At 38.3% G+C, this 25,795-nt stretch overlaps 3 protein-coding genes across 10 annotated transcripts; 2 read left to right on the top strand and 1 right to left on the bottom strand.

Annotated features, from left to right (window-relative positions):
- Nucleotides 1-229: 229 nt before the first annotated feature.
- Nucleotides 230-14,999, bottom strand: LOC306911529 (uncharacterized protein). 8 transcript variants are annotated; one of them, XM_079486991.1, is made up of 29 exons: nucleotides 14,827-14,999; nucleotides 13,394-13,651; nucleotides 12,590-13,232; nucleotides 12,279-12,391; nucleotides 12,134-12,196; nucleotides 11,868-12,038; nucleotides 11,265-11,398; nucleotides 11,074-11,168; nucleotides 10,863-10,917; nucleotides 10,611-10,748; nucleotides 10,406-10,528; nucleotides 7,489-7,543; nucleotides 7,238-7,379; nucleotides 6,215-6,339; nucleotides 5,759-6,134; nucleotides 5,258-5,389; nucleotides 5,017-5,053; nucleotides 4,834-4,926; nucleotides 4,065-4,743; nucleotides 3,821-3,957; nucleotides 3,562-3,695; nucleotides 2,700-2,971; nucleotides 2,440-2,581; nucleotides 2,309-2,342; nucleotides 2,137-2,211; nucleotides 1,789-1,937; nucleotides 1,508-1,665; nucleotides 1,111-1,324; nucleotides 230-978 (listed from the first exon to the last, which is right to left on the bottom strand). In XM_079486991.1, the coding sequence occupies exons 2-29, from the start codon at nucleotides 13,645-13,647 to the stop codon at nucleotides 892-894; spliced, it is 4,830 nt and encodes a 1,609-aa protein (XP_079343117.1). In that variant the 5' UTR covers nucleotides 13,648-13,651; nucleotides 14,827-14,999; the 3' UTR covers nucleotides 230-891. The 8 variants fall into 8 exon arrangements, with proteins under 8 accessions (XP_079343117.1, XP_079343116.1, XP_079343114.1 ...); XM_079486990.1 differs by having other exon boundaries at nucleotides 1,508-1,937; nucleotides 7,238-7,376; XM_079486988.1 differs by having other exon boundaries at nucleotides 230-981; nucleotides 1,508-1,937; nucleotides 7,238-7,376.
- Nucleotides 14,860-20,001, top strand: gtf3c5 (general transcription factor IIIC, polypeptide 5). Its single transcript, XM_079486992.1, has 11 exons — nucleotides 14,860-15,240; nucleotides 15,947-16,145; nucleotides 16,389-16,587; nucleotides 16,685-16,883; nucleotides 17,399-17,503; nucleotides 17,738-17,852; nucleotides 17,989-18,069; nucleotides 18,157-18,245; nucleotides 18,339-18,421; nucleotides 18,536-18,678; nucleotides 18,765-20,001. Exons 1-11 carry the CDS (start codon nucleotides 15,046-15,048, stop codon nucleotides 18,902-18,904), a joined length of 1,548 nt encoding a protein of 515 aa, XP_079343118.1. The 5' UTR covers nucleotides 14,860-15,045; the 3' UTR covers nucleotides 18,905-20,001.
- Nucleotides 20,002-20,486: 485 nt separating this feature from the next.
- On the top strand, nucleotides 20,487-25,261 carry LOC306911782 (bile salt-activated lipase-like). Its single transcript, XM_079487439.1, has 11 exons — nucleotides 20,487-20,605; nucleotides 20,875-21,022; nucleotides 21,129-21,248; nucleotides 21,373-21,570; nucleotides 22,252-22,382; nucleotides 22,465-22,572; nucleotides 23,031-23,145; nucleotides 23,573-23,759; nucleotides 24,090-24,293; nucleotides 24,508-24,705; nucleotides 24,954-25,261. Exons 1-11 carry the CDS (start codon nucleotides 20,537-20,539, stop codon nucleotides 25,132-25,134), a joined length of 1,659 nt encoding a protein of 552 aa, XP_079343565.1. The 5' UTR covers nucleotides 20,487-20,536; the 3' UTR covers nucleotides 25,135-25,261.
- The last annotated feature ends 534 nt before the right edge of the window (nucleotides 25,262-25,795 follow it).

Raw genomic sequence — 25,795 nt, forward strand, 5'->3', positions numbered from 1 at the left:
ACCGGTTGGTTTGAATAATAATTTGCACTGAAAAATAGAAATACCTAATATATATATATTTAAATTAAGAAACGTTAAGTAGATAAGAGTTAAAAATACAGTTAAAACATATTATTATTATCGTTATTAAGTGAAAAGAGCCACATTTACTCACAATTTGACTTGATAATTGATAAAAAAGCTTCCGATAGTATTGGATGCAGATGTAATAAAAACAAACAAAGAGATCTGCAAAACATACTAGAACATTTTATTCACATATTTACAAATGCAAGTAAAAATCGCTTGTTATATCTTCTGCATACAAACATGAACACAAAGCACAATCATGAAAAGACAACAACACTGAATTCAAGTGTAGGTTTGGTGACTAAAAGCAGATATCAAAATGCTTATACGAACAAAAATTCAATGCAAAGTCAGCAAGATAGGGTTCGCTTGAAATGGCTCTGTATATTTTTAGGCATGAAAAAATATTTAGAAAAGAAAATATGTGAATGTTTAGAAAATTGGAGAAAATGTATTTGCTACAGGTTCTTAACTCAAATAAAACACAAAACAGTTCAGTCAGGCTGAGATCAGAGATGAATCCTATTGCAACTTCACATCAGGTGCTGTGAAGCTGTAACATAACTACCAAGGACTTATTATTGGGATTTAATACTTTTAAAATAAATAAAATATCCTTAAAAATCGAATAGAAAATGTCACTCAATGAGATCCATAGAGAGAATGTTTGAGCACAAGTCCAATCCTTAATATGAGGTATAAGCTTTGACTGTCTCCTTCCCCTCCAATAGTTCTTGGTAAAGAATTCTTATATTCACAAATGTCCAGTTGATTTTTGATCGGTTAGGTGGTTCCGGGTCCTTTTTCTAGCCATTGGCTTGCTCAATCCATGTCTTCAAGCTCATCCACTTCAGTAAAGATATCACTGAAAAAATACTTGGAAACACTTGTGGGCTCTTCTTCCAAGTTCTCCTGAAGGACAAAGTGAAACAAAGATACAATTATAAAGTTGATCAATAATCATGAATTTCACAATACATCATAACAAAGAAACTATGGTACTAGTGTGCTACAAAAAATGTATGGCATGGTTAACTGTACCTCGGTCTTGGAAGCAGAAGTTGTTGAGGGTTGCTTTGCTTCAGGATTTTTGGTCAAAGTAACAGGGATAGCGGCTACCTGTTTTCTGTCTGGGCGTGAGGTGTTGACCACTGGTTTCTGGGGGCCTGGCTTGGCTCCTCGATAAGTACCTGATGGCCCTTGCGTGCTCTTAGAGGAAATGAAGGACAGGAAACCCTTTGGTCTTCTACCAGGTCTATGGGAGGCATCCAGATGAGCAAATCAGTAAAACTATACATTTAGTATTATGGCCCTATTTCCTATCAAGGATAGACTGTCAATGTAGTTACAAATGTAGCATCACAGTCATTTTTAACCAATATCAACTGTTTCAATTCAAGTCTTGAAGAATCTAAGAGGCAAATCTGCAGACACCCACCTTGTAAGTGGTCCACTTGTGGCAACAGATACGATTTGACTGACATCGTGCGATTGCGACCCACTAGCCCCCATCTCACTTAATTCAACTGCATCTTTGCCAGGAAGGTCCACCTGTCCCTGGGCTAACTCTTCAGAGGTATTATCTTGATTGGCAAGCTGAAATGAATCATTGGGAAGTGCAGTAATATTGCTGGATGAAGAATGGGTTGTTTCTCCATCTGAAGTGACTGCTGATGTTAAGCTGTCTGAGTTTACTGTTGTTGAATTGCTGGCTCTCACATTTTGTTCTTGCACTGGTATAGTCTCTTGGCTATAAAGTGTTGAAATTGGTACTGAGGTAGTCTCTTCTGAAGAAAGCGCTGTTGTCTCCTCTTTAGCCCCTCGAGTGCCTCTTCTGGTCAGGGTGTTGGGTTTAACCTGCAGTTTTGCTTAACACATTGGTAGAACACACAAATTAGCTCAGTACACCCGATCCTGACACTGAAAAGATAAGAGATGTTTTGAAACTGCATGGCTTCAACATTAAGAATTATAACAGGATCATTAAAATAGTATTAACTGGGGTATTATTGATGTTTCCACGAAAAGTTAGTATCAAAATACAATGTTCCATGTAATTTCTCTTACCTCTCCTGGCTCTCTCGGGAAGTTCTTTTTTCTTCTCCACATGCTCCTTCGCCTCCTCAGTACCTTCTGGCTTTTCTAATAGTTTTTTTAATTGAAAACAGACAAATGTAAACAGGTTTAGTGTTATGCATGAATCACCTGTACCATATTTCTATTCCATGTATGTTCTTACCGGGATGTTCTGTCTGACTCTCTGTTTTGTCAATCTACCGAGGAAATGACATCACTATTAGTTACATAACAGCCCTTCAAACCTTTTTTCTTAAGCACCCTGGGTGATGAAAACGAGAACATTTGTTTTACCCGCTGAGATCTTGAGGCTGGTGCCTTGTGCTCCAAATCTTCTTTGCTAGTTTTGTCTCCATCGCCCTTTTTCTCTTCCTCTGTCACAGGAACTAAAGCATCTGTGATCAGCAGATGACTTGTCTCCATGCTGTCATTAGCACTGAAATTAATTGGAGAGGGGACAAGATGACATTTAACCTTTGTGAGGATTATTTCAAAAATAGAAAAGACACTTTCAAACAATATTCTTCTGCTGTTTGAAGCACAGAATACAGTACCTTTGACTTTGAGAATGCAATTCAGTCATTGTCGTAGATGGGAGGGTCTCTGTCTCAAAGTCCATCCCCTCATCAAAAGTGGGTGAGATTTCAGTAAGAGACAGTATAAACATTGGTTCATCATGGGTGGGGTCACCAGATGTGTCCTGTAACAAACATACAGGAAGTTCCCCGACGTCGTTTCCGTCAGAAGTGCTTTCTTTCAACACAGCCACAGTTTTCTGTTTCAACTCATCTTCCGAAACAATTTGTGGCGTTACTTCTTTGACTGCCTAAATAAAAAACATAATGTATGACATTCATATTGTTCTTTTTGAGCTTATGCATATATTGAGCCAGTCATATTCAGCGTTTCCCATACAATGGATTTACTTGGGCGGTCCGCCTTGGTATATTTATGGCCACCCAAGTATATTTGCAGTCACATTTTTTAATTGATCGACTAACAAGTGGATAAACAGCGCTAACGCGTCTTCTCTCCTTCCTGACATTTTTCCATAACATGCGAGGAACGCGATTGGTCGAGAAGGCTCAAGCTCGGCCGCCGAAACGCCTGTTGGAGGATAGTTTCGTATAAATGTAAGTTTAATTTTCACTTTCAACATCTGATTGCATTTCTATCGAGAAATAAGTATTGTAGTTTTTAATATGTAATTAGTTATTGCAAAGACGCTCTCTGTTTATAATTCAAATAGATGTTTCTCTGGCCTGCCTTCGTGTGCGAAGTCATGACGTTTGGCTGCTAACCAAACTTTTTTTTTCCTTGTCAAAGAAGTGCTAAAACTAACACGGCGTGATGACAAGTCTGTCAAAATCATATGAGAAACACTGATCTTTCAAACAAATCAAACATATATTTTACTATAACTGATCCGGTGTCGAATGCAACATTCTCATGTTCAGCTTCTGTGGTAACTGCAGCGCCCTCTTCAGGGCATTCAACGGGAGTGAAAGTGCTTGTGGAGAACTCTGCAACAGCTGACCTTTCTTTTGGTACTGAAAATACAAATGCAAACAATTTTAAGTGTACATATACGGAAATGTGCCTAAAAATGTGAAAATCTTAATGGTTTACTGATTTAAGATAAAATTTCAACGTCCATAGGTCTGAATTGTCTCACCTGTTGTGGTTGGTGTTGTGTTATGCTGGGTCTGGACGTGCGTTACAGTAGATGTCCGAATCAGTTCGGCTTCAGGTTTGTTGCCGTGATACGTTCTGACAGGTCTACTGGTCTCATCAGATCTCTCCTGAGACATACTGACACAAACAACACGCACATTTGCATATAAAAAATTGATGTCTTTTTGATTGTTTTTTAACTAAATAAGATGATTTAGGGGTGTAGGGTGCAGTTTCTTCAATACCTTTCCATTTGCCCTGTCTCTGGCTCCGCCTCATTCACCTCTTGTCTATCTTTTTTCACACTTTCCTCTGTGATTACATCATCACTCTTTCTCTTGAGGGACGAGATAGATCCACTATCTTTCTCAGGTATGTCATCAGGACCATCTTTTTGTTCAGACGCTGTATCCGGCTGCATGACTACAGCGAGAATGGTAGAGGAATCTTGTGGCATGTAATCCGCCTGACCTAAATTTTCAGGCATTAGTTCTGTCGTATTTTTATTCAGATCTGGAGAATTTGGACCACTGGAGCTCGGCACAGAATCAGGTTCTTGATGGGCTTGCTGTTGCCGAATTCGTCTGCTTTTCAAACCTTGGCCAACGTTGGGCTTGGGTTTAGAGAAACGGACACTTCTAGTGGGTGGAGCGCTGGTCGAAGAAATCAAGTTCTGCATCTCGTCTTGAGTTGGTACATCATTAGTTGTCTGTATTCTGATTGGTTGCTCTGTCGTGATGCAGGTTTCTTCTGAGGCTGGTTCTGGAATATTAATCCCAATACTTGTCTCAGACTCTATTCTTACAGAAGGACCAGCCAAAACTACTGAAGTATCAGCCTGAGGTTCTACGGTTTCTGTGACGAAGACTTCTTGGACAACCTCTTCATGCACATCACTTAATGGCTCACCAATATAGTCTTCACCTACAAAACAGAAATATTTAACTCTAAAAATGAAGGAAAGTGAAAGTTTACATTGAGGTTGTAAATTTAAAATTAGGAATCTTTTCTTGCCCGTGCAGGACATTTCAGTTGTCTGGAACATCTGAGATGAGCTCCCAATGGTCAGAAGTGTCTGTGCGGCTTCATTGTTGATCTCCTTATACACTGAAAACGAAAACATCAAACATTTTAAAGCTCAACATATTTGAAACAAAAGTCTTCCATTAAATGTCCATTCGATTCATTCCACATTACCTTCCATGTGATCTGGGTCAAGAAACTCAATGACATCCTTGAAAAAAAAACAGACACCAGATTAAGCATCAATTCCACAAAACAACAAAACAATTTCTGCATTGCATCATCCGCAGAACCTCATTTTGAGCATCACTGTGTGCATTTTGACAGACACCACATTGCATCTGACATATTGATGATCAATGAGTATGCAGAGACAGCTGGACGTGATGAGAGAGATGATGTTGAGGAGACTTACAACAAGTAGGTCCAACTGGTGTTCACAAGGGACAGAACCAGCAGGCATTTCAGCCTGCTCGCATGACAACTCAGGGCACAAAGCATTCTGGGATGTGCCCAGGATATCGGGAACATTCACAGAGATGTCCAGCTGTGAGCCAATGGGATTGAGTTACCATGAAAAAAGAAAAATGAAAAGGCGAGGGACTGTGAGCATTGGATACGAAAATGATTAAGAATGAAATGGTTAAAAAATGATTCTTTTATAAAAGAATCGATTCAAGCACCGGTACAGTTTAAAAGTATCGATTTGGCACCGGTATCGAAAAAAAACACACCCAACCCTAGATTTCACACAAAAACATTTTCAGAATGAGATTCATGTCATGACATCACAGATATGTTGCATTCTCAGCACTCAGCAGTATGTATGTATGTCAGTATGTTTCTGGCCCCATGCCATAAAAACAATAACAAACACTTGCTTTTAATAATTTGCAGCAATAATATCTAGACTCACCTCCTCCATGGTTTCCACCACCTCTGAATTATCTGGCGGTAGTGAGCGAAGACTCATTGGCACAAACACCTGGTTTTCCTCTTCTGCATTTAAAGAAAGGTCCTCCTGGCTCAAGCCACATTCTTCTACGTCCTCTTCGTCATCATCATCATCATCTTCAGTTCCAGATGCCCGTAAGGTCACCAGTCTTGATTTCCCCCTCCTAGTCATGCCTCGTTTCAGACTTGGGCCTGGCTTTACTTTGGCTCTACGGCCCGGCTCTTGAAAGCCTTGATCTTTGGAAGACAAAGGAGGATCAGAGAGCACTTCCTCATCTTCCTCTTCCTCTGCTGCTGCCTGCATCACATGCTGAGAAAGTTTAGGGATCCGTCCTGACCTGAGCAAAGGCGAAAGGGCGTTAAATTAACATTTACAAGAAACTTTCACTCTCTGGATGAGGCGATGGTGGTCCAGTACCTGGTTGGTTTATTGAAAATGTGTTCCTGTACAGCGGTGAGGTCGGGTTCTTCCTCCAAATCTTCCAATTCTTGGAGAATAGAGGACTGTTTCTTTTCTCTCTCTTGGACTAGAACTGGGGTCACCTAAAAAAATAGCAAGCAATGTTCTTTCATGCGGAAAGATGAGTAGAACGCGAGCCCTACACCAGTGCAGGCTGTGTGTAATTGTCTACTACGCAGGTCACTCGTGTCGTGGATGCGCATAATCCAGGTGGTCATTGACAAGTTTACACACACAATGTGAGCGCATCAATAAGAGTCGCTGTTTGCTGGGTGTTTTTTTTTTCTTTTAAACCCGAGGCCGAACAAATAGATACATGAGACTATTAAAATGAAACTAACCGTGGAGGAGGTCTGGAAATTTTATCTGTGGATTATGAGGCGGCGCTGGATCATTTCAAATCCGTTTACAGTAAGAACGAATGACAGGCGATAGTCGTTACGTTTTATTTGATGTTATATGAGGAAAAGTATCCTTAATAAACAATAAATTCATCATAAGAACGTAAAACAATTCATTTTGCTTTAATGTGTAACGCTGTAAACAATTAGATATACACTTTTTGACGAACACAATTTCTGTTGGTTCAAATTAATTCAGATGACAGTCTCTCTATTTAGCACAAATCAATAACAAAGATTCTCTGTAGACTCTGCCTCTTTTTAAATAAGCAGAATCAAATCTGCAGTCAAGTCACTTTTTTGTCAGTATCAGAATACAGTTAATTTGGGGGGAAATGTGAAAGATTGCAGTGAAGGCTAATTTAAGGTTAGCCCCTAAATTGTTTGCTTGCGCACCTAAGAGTTTCCGTTAGGGGCTACAGGGCTCCTAGTAAAAGTTACGTTTGGAGCCCTTTAGCCAGTACGTACTTTATTTATAAGCAAGCAACCTCCTTGGTATGTGACTGTATGGTATCATGGAATAAATTCGATAAAAAAAATTAACAAATTGACAATTTGTCTGAAGATCAGACAACCTTACCTTGGAGGTCTTTTTGGTTTCTTCTCCAGCTGGCCGTTTATTTCCGCACCTGTTGCTCAGGGTCGGGGTTGGTCTTTGGGGTCGACCCTTGGGCTGAGCTGGTTTTATACTCTTGCTCACATTCTCCGATTCCTTTAACCTGCTAACATTACGTTTCTATTTCAGTCTCGAAAATTTGTTGCAACTGAATGTCAAAAAAAGAAACAGTTTTGTAGATTCTCTCTTTAAAATATATATTGCCTATATCATACCTGTCATCTGATGACAGCGCCTCAGAGACTTCATTTTCACAGTCTTGAGGATCCGCTACAAACCAATGAAATATATCATATTAACCCTTTAGCAATCCTGTTAAATTTAGCAAAAATTCTTAAAAAAGACATGCCCAAAGTAAAGTGCATACTGTACTTGAAACATTTTGAGTATATGCAGGGTTTTGGTATCTTTTGAAAGGTGAGACTCTGAAGTTTGTTTCTAAAGAGTCAGAATCACTGCAAATCTTACTGTTATTGAGTAATAGAATTTTAAACACACTGAAAGAGGGGAAAAAATATTCTGCCTACTTTTTAATTTTAAACAGTTGCCTGCATATGACTATAGTTGGGAGCTATTAGCTGGAAAACACATTGGGATCACAGCATGAAGCCTTACCAAGCTAATTTGATTACAATACCTTAGAAAATGTGTGTTTTTCACATGTTTATCTAAGTTTATGTCTAGGTGGCCTTCTAGAATGGCCACTTGGAGACTCCAAATGGTCCTTTGCCATTGACACATAAAATGCTGTTATTCTTGAATGCTTTTAATGTACAGTCATAATTCTGGGCTCTAATGAAAGGCTACTCTATTCCTTAGCAATTATTGACAGTGAATTTGGATGACACATAGTAACTGAAACTATACTTTGTGCAAATAAAGAGACTATAGACTAAGTGCTAGTGTAATAAAATCATTTGTAATATTAGAACAAACACACTAAATAAATGTATAAAAACCCAAACTATTTACAAATGTTATAATTACATTACAGGTTATTGGCAACATGCCACTCGTTATAACAATCACGGCTTGGCAAAAAGCACGAAGGCACCTCACATGAAGAACATTTTACAGGAGTCTTTGCATGGCAGTGCCTCAGACGGCCTCTGGTGCTGTCTCCACTGATATGCACAGGCTTGTGGTGTGCTCTGTGTGGAGTGGGGGATGGAGCGGGTATGTCAGCAGCCGCTGCCAGCTCTTCAATGAGTGTCTCCCTGAATGCCTTCTGGTACATTGTTCAACAACTTCTTCAAGTGAGAAGTTTTTCCAAATGTAAAACTCTTTACACGCTCAAACTCTTTCCTAGCAGCTTTTGCGCACGGTCACGAATCCCTGTTAGAGTTTACGCGCAGCCGCACACGTGTTTGCGCACGGACCTCTCTACTTACACTTTGAATGTTTCTCGTGAAGCTGCATATTTATCTTTTCGGAATTCTATTGGCTATCAGATACGCCCATCATTAGCAAACTCTGACGCGACAGGATCGATCTATTGTCAATCAAGTACAGGAGGGTCTCATCCTTCATCCTGGGCGCTCCTTGGCTATTGCTGCCTGTTGTCACCTCTTAGATGCACCTATTCGCTCAAATGAGGTGTCAATCAAAAGGGCAGAGTTCAGTGGCCATATTGACATAAAAACATCTGCAATGTTTACAAGTGAAGAGACGCTACACCACAAAACGCGTCGGAGATTTGATAGCTCTGTCGGCTTCTTGAAAATTATACTACCGTTTTCCTTGAAGTTTATAGACATATACGTGTTAGATTTACTGGATCATTTAGAGTATACCTATACCATTTTTGTTGGAATGTTATGGATCAGTGGACTACCAGGAGGCTTTATAGGAGAGTTTCTTCAGTTTTGTTGCTGCTTATTTGGTGGTTGGTTGTCTGACAAAGACTCTGATTGCATTGGCTGTGTTGATTGTATATTAAAATGGTTTACATCGTTCGAATCACAAGAATCTCAGCTTTGTGAAGATATGTGATATGTTTAGGTTTTGTTTTTCTAAGTTGTTGTATTTCCCGATGTTATCAAGCAAAACACGCAGTGTACCGCCGACGGCACAGCCGATTGATAACAGGTTAAAAACATTGATGATACAGAATAAACCTATGAATAGACGGTTTCATCGGACGCACGCGCCTAACCCTGCAGTTAACTTCCGGTCTGTGTTTGTTAATCGGTCTGGCTAATAACATAACAATCTAAATTGTATTTAATGTAAATAAATAGTCATTTATATGAATGTTTATTGTATAATTAAATAAACCATTTGTTGAATTTTATTGTATATTAATTTTATTCAATTAACAAATTGTTGAATGTGTTGTGTAACTTTGTCGTATATTTATGTTTAGCCATGTAATGGTTCTAATACTGTCTAGACATAATTGTAACATGCTAGCTAATGTAATTTACTTTTTATTTTATTTTTTTCAGAAACAATCTTTGGGGACTATTCTTTGCAACGTGTACTGGAAATTAAACGTTAAAAATGTTACGGTGTTTCATGCATTCTGACTTCTTCACAATGTTAAGCATGCCGTCTTCTCTTGCGTGACATGGTCAACTAGTCAAAAAACTAGTTGGACGTATGATGTAGAATTTTTGTGCCCGATACACTCCCCCAGCTTTGGCATAGTTTCGGAAAGTTTTTTTCGAACAGGAAAATCTGTTTCGTAACAACTGTTCTTCATCCCTTATTGGAGAATTCTCCCAGAAAAGCACGCCCACTCGTCAACCCGCCAGAGCGAGAAGAAAGAGCTTGCCCACGTGTCAACCACGGAGAGTGGGAGAAGGAGCTTGCGCTCATGTCAACCAGCTGGAGCAAGAGAGAGAGAGCACTTCATTTGCAAAGTTCAGCTGTGTTTGTTTGTTCACTGCATTTCCGTGATGAATGTTAAATAAACGGTGGATATAACGGCGGATTTGGAGATCGTTTGAAACTGATAGATGGAGCGGTAAAAGATGCCGGACATGAACCGCATGAACGCTCATCCATCATCCCCCCCATGCAATCCTATTATGTAAATACTCAAGATTAACATGGGAAACAGTATGCAGAAACTGTCGGAGTTACGGACACTTAAAAGTTCTGTTCTAATGTGTGATTGCTCCGCCTCACCTCTACGTTTCTTTGAAGAAGCATCTCCTCCTCCATCATTCCAGAGGTCTTCGTTTTCCTTTTCACCCACCACCTCATCGTTGTCTGAACTTTCTGAAGACTCCATTTCCTTTCTTTTAACCACTGCGTCAGAAAATTAATGTGTGAGACAATGTATCAGAACACAGGTGATGAAAGGATAAGACAGATTAAAAAGAAAACAGACCTCTTGGTTTTCTGAATGTCCTTTGCGCCTTAGCCAACTTGAGAAGCTCTTTGTTCTTGTCCTTCTTCGTCTGCTCATCTTTTAGAACCTGCTCCATTAATGTCTTAAAGAACTCTATATCCAAACGCCTCTTCTCCTCTGGAAACATGAATTTAGTCATTTTCAACAACGTGCGCTGAACTCCATTTGCGATTTCGTCTTTTAAAAGGTTTGTAGGTTGCGTTTAGGGATTAAATTTTTTGAGTTACTCACTGAAAGCTTTGTCTATCCTCCATGAGTTCATTCTCTCTTCTTTCTTAAACTTGTTCTGTGAACACAAGAACACCAAAGAGCAGTTTCTTGAAGATGCGCTTGGATATTAAAAATAAAAATTGGTTGCTGTTCAAATAAAAAAAGTAAAAAAATTGTAAAATGATGCACTCACTACAATTTCCTAATTCTTTTCAAACAAATAAAAAAATACCTTAATCTCGACTCGAGCTCGATGGGGAAACAGTTGACCAATCATGGAAAAGTCCGTCCCCACCATGCTGATGGCCAGGTAAAACATATCAGTCTCTGTAAAAGAAAAACACAAGACAGATTTCTTATAACTGAAACTCATAAGCTCCAGAAAGTCTGTAAAACTATTTTGGGTGGAGATCCATATCTGACCTCCGTTGGACCAGGGTTTGGTGTAGGTGCCTTTCCTAAAACTGGAATAGGTGGTGGTAGAGCCACGTTCGAATATGGGATCTCTGTCCTCTGCCGGATTGGGTCCATTCATCCTGGACACCTGGACCGTTAAACTACAAACAAACACAAGGAGAGAGTTAAAACTGACTTCTACTGAAAATCCCTCTGGTTTTAAAGGGATACTTTACTACCAAATCAAATTGTCCCCATGTTTTACTCACCCTCATGGCCTTTCGAACTGAATATAGTTTTCTTCTTGAAGAATAATGTATTTGGAGTTATTATACCACGCATCATTTTACTTCCAAGCGGTAGAATGGGAGTGAACGGGTGTTGAGTTTTTGAAGCTCCAAAAAATGCATTCGATGCATCGATTTGAATCAGAAGACCATTGTTAAGATTACGGAGCCAGGTCAAGCAGTCCTTTGATCGAGGGATGCATTTTTTGGAGCTTCAAAAAGTCAACACCCATTCAAAGAAAACCATATTCAGTTAGGATGCCTTGAGGGCGAGTAAAACACGGGACATTTTGATTAGGTAATAAAGCATCCCTTTAAGATTTACGTTCATATAGCCACTGACCTCTCCTCATCTATAATCAGAGATCCATCCTCGGCCACTTTCACCCTGGGCACCAGCAGAGGGTCTTCCGCAAGAGTTCCCTCTGCCATTTCTGCTTCTTCTTCATCCTCACGAAGACCATCGTCACCTTCATTCTCCTGAACTGATGGACCAGTTGAAGGCTTCGAAGAACTGAGGGGGAAACAAGAAAATCTGATGATGCTTTGATCTATGCACACATCACATTCATAATATATGTGAGGTGAGCGACAGACAGACTGACTTACGTTGGTTTAGGAGAGTTAGGTAACACTATCTCAGATGCTTTCTCCTCCTCTTCTGTAAAAGACCTAAGAATAAAAGGACAAAAGAAGATATTGCTGCTAGAAGTTCATACATATTTAGCACACAGGCATTAAGTATAAGACGTACTTCATTGGGTTGGAGGCAGGGAGGTAATAGATCAGTTCTCTCATGGTCATTTTGGTGTGATCTTTTGGTGCCTTCAGTTCTTTGAATCCCATTCTGGGTTTCTTCTTATCTCCCTAAATAATGAAAAGGCATCATTGGAGAGTTTAGATGTAAATACTTCATTACCTCAAGGAGTTCATATATGGTGATAATTTCCCATGTAACCATGTTGTAGAATTAAGATCCAAATAGGACTAATAGTGTCAGTATCTAGAATATAAATCTCAGTGCTCCAGTTCATATAAAACATAAATGCAAAAAGCGATACAAACCTTGCTTTTGCTCATCTCCATTTTAAGAAGCTCTCTAAGTTTCCGAGCCTTGGCCAATCTGATCATGTCAACAGGGTCCTTCAGAGTTTTGATGACCTTAGAACATGATTTAAGTTTTTTTCTTAACGGATCAGACTGGTCTTTCTCTAAATCAAGCCCAGAATTGTTCTCCGGCTCAACAACTGTGCCGTCCAAAGCCAGAGGGATTGGACACTCGGAAGGGATTTCATGAAGTATAACAGGATCAGGCAGGGATGTTTCAAGAGATTGCTGGTGATCTGATGCACTGCCTCCTTGTGAGCCCTTCTCCAGGACAATCTGAGGTGGGACTGTAGGTGTGGGCTGAGCTTTGGGCCGCCTGCCCCCTCCGGAAGGTCTCCGTCTTTCAGGAACCTTGGGATTGAAGACAGGCTCCTTGACTACAGGAGCAGATTCTACAACAGCCGCTGGTTTTTCAGACTCACTGAGTGTTACTGGTTGGACAGGGGACTTGGGTGGAGATTTTGGAGTCCCGGAGGAGACTGGGGAGGCTCTGGGTTTGGCCAGGTTAGGTAGAGCTGTAAACCGTTTCCTCCTTTGTGGGCCGGATGTCAAAGAGGTGCTTGTTGCAGCTTGGGAATCAGTACTTTTAGATGCTGAATCTCTGTAAAATCATTTAGAAAATGTGTACATTTCTAACTTATTAATGGTAACATTTTAATCACGTGATTAACAGTTAACCCAAAAATGATATAAATATAAACATAATTTTATTTAGTTTAAAAGTACATAAGGTTTTAACGTGTGTAATTGAGCAGCACTCACTCTTCATGGCTAGTGGCCTCCACCACGTTACCATGGCTGCTCAGAGTTGCTTTTTCACTGGTCTTCTCAGATTCTGTCGCAGGGGGATCGGTTTTAACATGCTCAGCTGTGACCTCTGATACCTGAGATGGGCCGGAATCAGTGGGGGTCTGGTCTGGCTGAGTTTTATCCAGAGACGCATCGCGGGAGCCCGTCAGAGCTCTTCCTGGCGGCTTCACATTGGGCCGGACGCTGATTCTTGATCTGCGTATCATGTTTCTGTGTTCAGACAAAGAGGAGGGCAATTCTGTGAAAATGTCAACCTTAACACGAAGAAATTATGGTTTTTACTATGCTAACAGCACAGATATCGACACTTGGTGGTTTAAATACCCACATGAGGTCTCTCTTCAAGTTTTTTCAAAGCATTTGTTTTATTTTTAGTGCATGATTTTTCATAGTCGGGTAAGACCCATTTTCAGGATTGTCACATCCATAACAGTACATATTCCTCATAAATCGACACATGAAAATTGAAATAAAGTAACTAGTCTTTGTTCTACAAAGAGGCATCCCTTCTTCATTTGTTATTATTTGTTATTCATATGGTATTGTTGCTTCAGGTTTGTGCTTTTTAATTCACAGAAATGCTGCAAAATTTGACGTCTCCCAAAAACTGTGACCTTTTATTGCCACACGTGTTCATTTCCCTTTATTAAAATAGAAAATGTGTTCATAGACAGACATTTTCCTGATGTTTAGAGTCTATTAACAAGGTTTAGTCAAACACAAAAGGTTTAATATATTCGTAACAGATTCTCTGTTATGTCACATCCATAAAGCCATAATTCTTCTTATATGATGAAATGAAGTGCAACATATTGACATACTAGCGATAAATGAATACAATGATGTACGAAATGAATGAAATTAAAGGAATGTTTTATTATACACGATAAATATCTTTATTCAACCAAGCTGATAATGATACGTTCACATTAATCTGTATTTATACATGTTACACTGTAATTGCATAATTGCAATTTATTGAAAATCTCTCACAAATCTCTGAGGGGCTTGATAACATGATATAATATAACAGAATCATTTGTTTTCCTAAAAAAAATGACGAAAGTTACTTGGGACTTTAAAGCTGCTCACTAAACTTCATGGCAACCACTCACGTTAACGTTACTTCATCTCAATGAAATGTGTCAATAACCTTTGTATGCGTAAACTCTTGGCTAAATAAATAAATATAAAATCTATTAAATATTTTACTTCAGTAGCCTTAAATGGATTTTGTTCAAGGTTGGATGATGAAACGTTTGTCAACGACTGGCAATGGAGCGGTCCTTTCAAAACAATGCTCGTTAAACCTCGTATTAGTCAGCTTATTAGAACAAGATAAAACATCACTATGAACATTTAACAATAACAATAATAACACTTACTATATTTTGAGCTCTGTACCAGGCGGGTGGATTGATAGTAAAATCTTTATCGCCTCAGAACCTCCATAGTTGCATGTTTCTGAGCATGCGCACTGAGGCTCAGAAGAAACGTTCCCTCTCCTTCAGTTCCACCCGGACGAGTTTCTGCGTCGGACACGTGGCTGCTCATGTGAGCTTGGAGGATGTTGTATTATAAATAAATAGGATTTTTTCATCTGCATGAGCATCAACAAACATTCTGCAGACATGGATACGCCGATCGCAGACACGAAGGATTCTTCAGGTGTTGTGTCAGGAAATACTGCGACACTTGCTCTGCCTGAAGCTAATCTAGTGTGCGTTGAATATCCAGGAGTTGTCAACAATGTGGACAGAATGCTGGACAGCATTGGATGCGAAAAGGGGGTGTCCAAGGTGATCACGTTATGGTTAAGGTTAACTGGAAGCTTGGCCAGACTTAATGTGGTAGATGGTGTAGTTTGAAGACATAATGGTTGTTTTATATATATATATATATATATATAAATATATGTGTGTGTTATATATTTTGATATCAGAATCAGAAGGAGCTTTATTTGACTTGGCGTCAGGAGCTTTGTGCAGAAGAAAGAAGTGTACACATGGTGCAAATATACATTGAGATAGGAAAATGAGAATTATATAAAAAAAGCAATGGACTATATACAAAAAGTGAAATATATATATATATATATATATATATATATAATTGTTTAAATGATGGTTAAAACAGGTTAAACCTATTGTTTCATACAATGTACAGTTTCCAGATGCTATGTGCAATGTCCAACTGTAGTTTGGAGATGCAAATAGCTGGCAAAGTTACTTTATTATGTTACAGTAATATTCAAGTTAAAGGGGGTTTGCCAAATATGACAAACAACATTTGCCTGTTGATTTCCATTGTATGGACACAAATCCACTGAGACATTTCTCAAAATTATGTCTTTTGGGCTCCACAGGGGAAAGAGTCATATTAAAGGTTTTTAAGGGCAAACAAATGGGTTGTGATGAATAAATGATGGCACTTTTTATTTATTTCTGATGTTCCTCTGATCGAATGGACTGTCTTTTAACCTGGGTCGCTTGTTATTTTAAACAGACGTATGCGGATTCTTCAAAACGCCTGGAACTCCGCTTTCGGCCGAAAGACCCGTTCTGCCATCCTGTGTATGGGAATCGATACTCTTCCACCAACCTGCTCCTCAGAATTCGCAGAAGAACCCGCAAAGGAAACAGTGGGGAGACCCAAATCAGCATGGAAATAGTGGGGCTTATAGGAACCACATATAAATTTCAAGGTTATAAGTCCACATTTAGTATTCTTAGAAAACATGTATTATTTGTGATTGATTGTTTTATTTGTCTTGAAATTTATGAGCCAAGATTTGCTACTTGTTTTTTCTATGCAGAAACCGTAGTATTATGGACAACATCTTTTTATTTGTCTTTTGATTGTATACATTGTATGCCTCATAAGTGAAGTATGAGTCTTTATTGATAAATATAACAGTTTTGAATCACGTCAATACGTATTTTCTCAGGAATGGCTGATTTTCAGTACCTGGCAACTCACAGTGGTCCAGATGGCAACCAGATGTCATTGTATGACAAGATAATTTTGAGTAAACCTGAGAAGAAAGAGTTCTACGATAATCCCGTTCCTCTCTTCATACCTCCTCCTATTTTCTCACGTCTGGACACAGCTGTGGACTATTACTATCGCCCAGATGTTCTTCATTGGTAAGCAGCAGAGGAACCTGTGTTCTTACACATTAATTGTATGTGAGCCTTGATTTGTTCTTTACATCATTTGTTGATATCTCTTCCCAAAATACAGCAAAGAAACAGCAATAAAGTCGGCTCTTCTCAAGGATCAGTTTATCGCTCCGAATCGTGCTCGCCGGCCAAACAATGCCATTTTTGTCAACTTTGACGATAAGAACATACCATCAGAGCCTTTGGAAGCTGCTATAAGTAGCTGGAAGAAGATCGGTGTCCATCATAGTGATTTACAGGCAGAGCAACAATTGAGACAGGCAAGTGCAATGGTGAAATACATGTTTGTGTTGCGGATGTTTTAGTTTCTTTGATGCACCTCCAGTTTTTTAACACTACAGAATGTTAGCATAAAATGAAACATTTTATTGAATGTTTTGAACTGAATTAAAATGTTAAATGAACGTCTTTAATACTTTAACACTTTATTATTCTTGTCTTTCATTGATGTTTTGTTTTTGTATTTAATTGTATTTTGTATTATAATAATGGATGTATTTACTTCTAGCACATTATAAATAAAATGCATTATTATTAGTGTTATACTTTTGTGTAAAAGAAAAATGTTCTGTAATGCATCAGTAACCAAGGCGGCGGACGTTAGCAAAGGGTAAATTGAAAAGAATAAATAGTTATAGGTCAACTTGAGCAACTGTTTGGCATGCTTTGTGAGGTATTCTTTTATCATGGGAAATTAATGTCCTTAAACCCTTATCTTATCTCAGTTCCACCTGTGCTGCAAAGCTCTCCAAATAATTTGACTCTGTCCTCACAGCTTTTTGAGAGAAGACCCATATGGTCTCGTAATGGCATCAAGAGCAACATCAATATCCATCCAGAAAAAATGAAGCACCTTCTTCCATATTTGGCCTACTACATGGTAAGAGCAAAAGAGTTCAACGGTTTGACGATAGGGGATTGTTTGGGAAACCTGTTTGAAAACAGCACTATGTATTTGTTTTATTTTTGGTGTTTTTGTTATTGTCATAAAAAATAAAGGCATTTATCCAAGGTGGCTTACAAATGAGAAAGTATTTTAATAAAAATATAAAATAGTATAAATAGATCAAATATTAATACAAAGTTATAAAATGAAGAAGACTTTCATATCTAGTTGACAGGGCCATGGAGGAGTTTGTGGGTCAGGTTTGGATATGATCCTCGAAAGACTCCAGAAGCAAAGATCTACCAGGTTCTTGACTTCAGGATTCGCTATGGAATGAAGCATGGTAAGAGATCAAATCACCCAAATACTTTGTGTAACACACTTAATATTCCAGTGTAGAAAACTATGGTATAAATAACTTAATGCACTGAAACGTTCTGACACCAAGTAAATGCTGTGATTTCTGTCGGTTCCTGTAGGATATACCGTCAATGATATGCCAGTGAAGCCCAAGAGAAGTGCTTATCATTACAGCCATCCAACCACATTAAACAAAGCTGGTACTTTTGTGCATCAGATGATGTTCTAAATAATATGATTTGCGTTATATTACCTAATTAAATAATGTATGTTTGGTTTTACTTCAGTTCCCCAACCGGCTAGCGTCGGTGACATCACTCTGGAGAGCCCTTCATCATCAGGACCCAAACCTGCCACTGCTAAATACCTGCTCAAGGTATTCCGCATCTTTTCATTTTAATTCATTCTTTAGTATTCTTTAATATCATCTTGAGCAATGTCTATCTCTCTGTGCTCTTACCATTTCAAGGAATCTGTCTATATATTCCGGGATGGTATGCTTCCTCCATACCGACAGATGTTCTACCAGTTGTGTGATTTGGATGTAGACAAGTAAGTCCCCATGTGTTTTAAAAACCATGTGATGGCTGTCCATTCATAACATTCATCCATAATACCCCAGGGAACATCTGCACGCTTGACCCCTTCATATTTTGTCATTTTTAGAGCAAAGGAGATCATCCATAAGAATGACGGGAAAGAGGAGGTGTGTGATGAGAGAGATGGCTGGTGTTTGCCACACACGGCTGACCAGCTCAGGAATATCATCTCTGGCATAATCCAAAAACACATCCAAGTCAAGCAACCAGGTAAAACAAAAACACACCGTTTGCACAGACACACACAATCAAAGCTACTTTATGTAATTTTGTTATATTGTATGGGTTTGTTGTAGCTTCATCCAGCCCAAAGCCTAGAAGAGCCAGACCCAAAACTGTTGACAGCAGAGAAGACGAAGACGACGATGACGAAGATTACAAACCCTCAGATGAGAGTGACAATGAAATGGAAACAGAGCTGGCAGATTACATGTAATTCCACTTTTTTAGTTTAATTGACCTAATTTGATATGAATGTAAATATCAATGTTTATCAAAGTAGTTTTGTACAAAAATAAAAAAGGTAACCTATTGGATAATAAATCGTTTTGTTGAAGGAATTGACTCGAGAGTCAATGACATGTATTGCTGTTTTGAAATGATACGTGTTGGCGTGCTTTTGAATATGAAAATCACATACATTTTTATACCATTGGTGGTACTCACAAAAAAAGATATTTTCACACATTTATACATTAAGGCATTATTACTCGAACGCAGAAATTACATGGTACTGGCATGGTACAACACTGAGCTCAAAACAACAGATTAACATAACAGGTACTACAAATGAGTCATCCAGAACTGAAATGTACATTTGATCTTTTATGACTAATACTGTCCTCACAAACCAAGTTCCAGACGTAGTCACACGTCATCGCTTCAACCCACTTTCCCTGTGCTACAGAAGTTCCTAGAATTGGGAAAATATTTTTTTTAATATGTAAATATTTTTTAATTTTTCCTTATTCGCAATATACCGATATATTGTAATTATAAAGATATAAGCTCAACATTTACTTGAGCTAAATATACAGTAAAACATTGATGCTGCATGAAAATAAATAATTCCATTATAATTAACACCACATAATTGTAAAAGAACGATAAAAAGAAACGAAAATTTGTTAAATTGTGTCAAAGCAAAGTTACACTTGCTTATTTCGTAAATAAAAAATGCTCTGTAGCCTGCACACCACAGTATAGGGAGCAAACACTGGCTGTAGGGGAAGGTATCAATCGGATTCATGGAAAAAGTCAACTTTTGGAAGAAATGTTATTTATACACACACTGATTACTGTTTTGCCATTTTTTCTCTTTTGTTTAACAATTGAATGTAAACCATTTTCAACTTTTGGTCGTACAGTTTAAAAATGTTTATAAAAATAGAAATGAAAAGATGTTTACAATGTTATTACTTATATTTACTTATGTTTTATTATATCAAAGTAGAATCAAGCTGAGCCCATTGTGAGAAAGTTTTCTGTGTGTACTGTGTATCCATAAAATTTTAAATATTCCATCCATTATGCAAACTTTTGTAATGTGTTATTATTTAGATAATGTTTAAACTTTAAAAAGCTATTCCAGCCCAAAACTGCAGTGATACACACTCAAAGCATAACATTACATAACCCGTGAGAAATATTCACCGGAGAACAGGTTTGCACTGTGACTGAAAAGCTTTGGAAAAGGTTTGCCAAACTTTTTTACTTAGCTCTTTTACAATACAACTGCTTGTCTAGTACTTGTGGGAACAGATTATGAACAATTCTAAGTTATATTAAGTAAACGTATAATATAAGCATTTAAAAATATTTTTCTCTAATTGGAAGATAAACAATGTTTGTGAACCAATGTTTGTTAATCTTATTTGGTAACAGCACCCAAACAGTCCATGAGAGTTTAACAGCGCCACGCACATGTTGACAAGTTAAATATACTGAAACTGTGTACTTTTAGGTCAAGATAGCTCTTTGGCAAGATAGCTCTTTGGAAGGAGCGATATGACTGGGGATCTTTATAAAAGCAGACAAATCACTTGAATCTCACACCTGCGTCCACCATATGATGAGGAGGATGTTGGGAATTTTGGTCATTGCAGCGCTCTGCCTGAGCACAGCCACCGCTGGCTCTGTAAGTCATACAATTTTATTTTTAAGTTATATTATCTTATTTGAAGAATTTGTAATAAAATTGTGAAGAAATAATTTGAGGAAATCTTTTAATAAATAAACCAAATACTATATTTGTTATTTTCTAAAACATTTATAAATACATTTCACAGTTTGATGTGTTTAGAAAAATGAACACATTAATGCAAACTTGAAGAAGTCATGATATTTGGAGATGTTTCAAATGTAGTCATTATGAACATTGAATGTCACAATATAAATGTTTTGCAGTTGGGCGTTGTGCTCACAGAGGGAGGGATGGTGGAAGGAAAGAACCAAAATACTGGACTCTTCCGCTCTGTGGATGTTTTCAAAGGAATCCCTTTCGCCGCACCGCCAGGCAGATTTGAAAAGCCAGTTCCTCACCCAGGCTGGGGCGGTGTGTTTACTCATCTGTCATGTTTCTGCATTATATCTACATTTTTAGCTTCACTAGAGGCTACATGGTTTTACAGTGCACTCATGGCTTTACTGTTCCTTTACAGGAGTTCTGAAGGCCAAAGACTACAACAAGCGCTGTATGCAAGTGAATCTTCTCCAAAACGGCGTCATGGGCTCTGAAGATTGTCTTTACCTAAACATCTGGGTTCCTCAAGGCAGAACTGGTAACTCAAACTGGTTCTCATTCACAAATGAAAACAAAAAGAGAGGGAATTCAGCTGTATCACATGTTAATGAAGTTAAGAAATGAAATTAAAATGGTTGTAAGGTGTGTTTCTTCGTTGGCAGTGTCTACTGGTTTGCCTGTTATGGTTTGGATCTACGGTGGTGGATTTCTGATGGGTGCTTCTCACGGTGCAAATTTCCTGAATAACTTCCTGTATGACGGAGAGGAGATCGCAGACAGAGGAAATGTCATTGTGGTGACATTGAGCTACCGTCTCGGAACCCTGGGATTCCTCAGCAGTGGAGATACTGAACTACCTGGTAATACTCCAAAAGCTGTTCAATAAGAAAAAAATCACACACTTATATATCTCCGAAAACAATGGGATTAAATGGAGAGCAAAGGGAAACTTTTGCTTGAGTCTCCTGCATCTCAGATGTTTCTCATGACACAAATGTCTCCATTAGAGTTTCAAAAAAGATCTCAACAATGTCACAAACTGAGCTCAGATTTGTCAAGACTGCAGTCAAAAATCTGTCTTCATTTACTCACCCTCAAAATATATACTATGGGAGTCAATAGTGAGATCTCTTTGGTTACTGACATTCTTCCAAATATATTTCTTTGTGTTTAGCAGAGCAAAGAAATGTATACAGATTTGGAACAATCTGAGGGCAAATAAATTATGACAGATGTTTGGGTGAACTATCCCTTTAAACACATCTGAGAACACCATCACATCTAAATCCCCTTTGATATGAAAGAGCAACAGGCAATTTAGCTCTATATTAGATGATTTAGATGGAAACTTATAATAAATATATCCTTTTAGGAAAGAAAAGGTAAGAAAGGCGTCCAGTTAGTCCTGAGTCAAAGACTTTGTGGAAAATGACAGACATACATACATAAAATATATCTTAAAACACACAAAATGATGTATATGTTGATATGTATATTTCAATATAGTGACTGACTGTATGAAATGATGTCCTGGTTGTTAGGAAACTTCGGCCTGTGGGATCAGCAAGCTGGTATCGCTTGGGTACACAGGAACATCAAGGCCTTTGGTGGTGATCCAAACAACATCACTATCTTCGGCGAGTCAGCAGGAGCGGCCAGCGTAAACTTCCAGGTGCAACACTCACTAATTGTTCCTCTACAAAATATATATTATTTACTATTAACTTTATTATTATTTTCTGTGTGGGGGTCAGATTCTCACTCCCCACAACAAAGGCTTGTTCCGCAGAGCTATCTCACAGAGCGGGGTTGCTCTCTGCCCCTGGGCCGTGAACAGAAATCCACGTGCGTACGCTGAGGAGGTGAGCTTAGTTTTCATACATTGTAGTTTATTCTTGTACAGTAGTTATGTTTGCATGCATTTGTAAGAAAACACAGTTAAGTATAACACCTTATATGAGTCCCATCTGTGGTTTGTTTACTTTCATTCCAGCTTGTTACTTGGTAAAGTCACCTGGTAGGTTTCACACGTAGAATGATTATTTTAGCCCATTATTATCATGATCAGTTAATTATTAATAAAGAAATAGGTTTCATTCCCAGTCCACAATTTGTGATGTTCTTTTAAGTTAACAGTTCTTTTGTTTATTAGTTGTTTACATATTTTGAAGTAGGCAAAAGTACTATTGAACATACACAATTAGTTATCGACATTATTTAATGTAAAGTTATTCAAAATGCTGTCTTTAGTTTTTTCCTTATTGAAAAGTTTAATCCAGAAGAGATGAATAATAGACAAAGTAATCTTGTACATCTTTAGATTGCCAAGAAGGTGGGATGTCCTACTGATGAAAAGATGGTTGCCTGCCTGAAAATGACGGATGCAGAGACTCTAACTGTTGCTGGAGATGTGGCCCTGAAAACATCTCCATCTAGTAAACATTCTCACACAGATGCGTTTAAATGAAGGCGACTGTCCTCTTAAGAGATTTTGCATTTTTTTGAATTTGTTAAGAATGCCAATTTTCTCATGAATGACTCACACTCATGCCCTCTCAGATGTTTAAACTTTCTTTCTTCAGTTGAACAAAAACAAATATTATATTGATGTTTTATACTTTCCACGGGCACACTTTTTTGTGTCATCATTAGTTATGCAAGCTATAATAGACATAAGACACGCAAGAACTAAGATAACACTGCCATATTTGAATTAAGGGCTCATATTTGACATGAGTGAGTAAATTATGAGAGAATATTAATTTCTATATCATATATCATATTTAATTATTTACTTGTGATTTAAATAGCGTATGGAAAAGTAAAGGTAAGGGTCAGCTGACACATCTGACATTTTTCCAGATCCTGTTGTGTTCAATCTGAAACTGGCTCCTGTCATCGATGGCGACTTCCTGCCTGATGAACCTGATAAACTTTTCCACAACGCTGCTGAGATTGACTACATCGCTGGTATCAATAACATGGATGGCCACCTTTTTGCCACTCTTGACATCCCCTCTATAAACAATGCGCTGGTGTCCACTCCAATGTAAGTGTTATGTGTGCTATCATTTTTAAGATTTGCTTTTCTTGAAGTTTGCATGAAATCGAAATTTAAGTTTTGTGGCTTTTAGTCCATGTTTGTAAACTGTGAGTGTACAGTCTCACAAAGTCAGACTTAACATTCACATTTACAAGATATAAGGAGCCACTGAATATGTCCCGCCCTAACTTCCTGTTTTAATGGAAATAGACACTTTAGTGGGTGTTTAATGACACGAGTTACTGCAAAAGAAAAGACAAATGTATCAGGTCTTTACTGATCCAAAGTTGATTTAATCAACAAGATATTGACAAATAATGCATTTGTTTTTTACAGAGGCGATGTCAAGAAGCTCGCTGATGCCCTGTCCAGAGACAAGGGTGCAGAAGCTGGTGCTCAAGTGTACGCAGAGTACACCAGCGGTTGGGGTAATAACCCCAGCGATAGTGACATTAAGAAAACTGTTGTGGCATTGGAGACGGATTACATCTTCCTGGTGCCGACCCAAGCTGCCCTGTACCTGCACGCTGAAAAAGCCACGTGAGTGGAGCCCACCTTCCTAACTGCTTTTACCTTTTAATGTTAATATTTTTTTTAAATGAAGATCATTAAGAGATCACAGGGGTGTTCATAAAAGCTGCAATCCGTAACTTTTGCTTAAAAATAAACAAAATCAGTACACAAAAGATTTACCATACTCCTACTAACCATAGCCAATTTCAAATGGTTCTTTTGTTTGTCTCTTTCTCCTCAGTACTGGTCGAACCTACTCATATCTGTTCAGCGAGTCCTCTCGCATGCCTGTATTCCCCAGCTGGATGGGTGCCGATCACGCTGAGGACCTGCAGTATGTATTCGGTAAACCCTTTGCCACTCCTCTGGGTTACTGGCCCCGCCACCGTGATATCTCCAAATACATGATTGCCTACTGGACCAACTTTGCCAGAACTGGGTAATGCTTCTTGTTAACTTAAAGGGATGGAAATTTAAATTCTGTCATCATTTATTCACCCTCACGTGGTTCATCACCTGTATATGACTCTTTACGGAACACTTTTGTGTCCATAGCATGGAAGTCAATGAGGCCAAAGTTATTTGACTACCAAAGCTCTTCAAAATATATTTTGTGTTCTGCAGAAGAAAGGTATACAGGGAACGGTTATGATACTGAAGCTGTTTTAAATCTTTTTCCCTTTACAGCGATCCTAACAAAGGCGAATCAAGTGTGCCTGTGACCTGGCCCGAGTTCACCAACACTGGCCATGAGTTCCTTGAACTCAACCACAATACGAACAAGAACAGTGTGAAGCAAAGGTTAAGGATGCGCTATGTTTATTATTGGACCACTGTGTACGCCAGCTTCCCCTCCATCAAGAGCTAAGCTGCCAGTCTGACCACGTATTCATGTACCCTGGTGTTTATGAGTTCTGATTAGAAATGAATAAAGGCTGATGAGTACTCGATTAATACTGTGCTATGATTTATGCAATAAACAAAACATTTCATCATTTCAGATCAAACTGAAATTGTTTTTATTACAATTCACAATAGGTCACAGAATGGTTCTATTCAACATTAGTTTATTTATTGATAAGCATAAACAAAACTTGAACTTTCACAGCATTTAGTACTCTCAGGCCATGTTTATTTTAGCATGAACTAATATAGTTTTACATGTTGTAATCTATTAACATGAGCTAATGCCCAATAAACTAACATGAAATAAAAAATAAGCTTTTCAACGGCAGTGTATACGTATATCCACTAGGATGCGCAAAATAGCAGGCGCATTGGAAATGCATTGAAGTCCATGGGTATAAATACAATATTTTACATCAACAAGAAATATCTGTTTTCCCTTCAGAACAAATTGACCTGAATTAGATTTTTCCTCTGGCTATTGGCACAATTTTTGCGATTTTCTCCAATTTTTCTAATTGCATGCACTGCATTTGTAGCCAAAATAATAGCCTATATAATTTATAACGAATACAGTATAATATTAAATTATTGTATTCGTCCCCACTCTAAAATCACAAGCT

The sequence above is a fragment of the Barbatula barbatula genome (genome assembly GCF_947034865.1).
Source record: "Barbatula barbatula genome assembly, chromosome: 22".
Taxonomy (NCBI): domain Eukaryota; kingdom Metazoa; phylum Chordata; class Actinopteri; order Cypriniformes; family Nemacheilidae; genus Barbatula; species Barbatula barbatula.

Coding starts and splice junctions, on each gene's coding strand:
- LOC306911529 (XM_079486984.1), bottom strand. CDS start 13,647: ATGATACGCAGATCAAGAATCAGCGTCCGGCCCAATGTGAAGCCGCCA. Junction 5,390..5,758: donor TGGTGGAAACCATGGAGGAG/GTGAGTCTAGAT, acceptor ATTGGCTCACAG/CTGGACATCTCTGTGAATGT. Junction 1,938..2,136: donor TCCCGAGAGAGCCAGGAGAG/GTAAGAGAAATT, acceptor CAATGTGTTAAG/CAAAACTGCAGGTTAAACCC.
- gtf3c5 (XM_079486992.1), top strand. CDS start 15,046: ATGAGCATCAACAAACATTCTGCAGACATGGATACGCCGATCGCAGAC. Junction 17,504..17,737: donor CATATTTGGCCTACTACATG/GTAAGAGCAAAA, acceptor TTTCATATCTAG/TTGACAGGGCCATGGAGGAG. Junction 17,853..17,988: donor TCGCTATGGAATGAAGCATG/GTAAGAGATCAA, acceptor CGGTTCCTGTAG/GATATACCGTCAATGATATG.
- LOC306911782 (XM_079487439.1), top strand. CDS start 20,537: ATGATGAGGAGGATGTTGGGAATTTTGGTCATTGCAGCGCTCTGCCTG. Junction 21,023..21,128: donor TCCTCACCCAGGCTGGGGCG/GTGTGTTTACTC, acceptor GTTCCTTTACAG/GAGTTCTGAAGGCCAAAGAC. Junction 22,573..23,030: donor CACGTGCGTACGCTGAGGAG/GTGAGCTTAGTT, acceptor GTACATCTTTAG/ATTGCCAAGAAGGTGGGATG.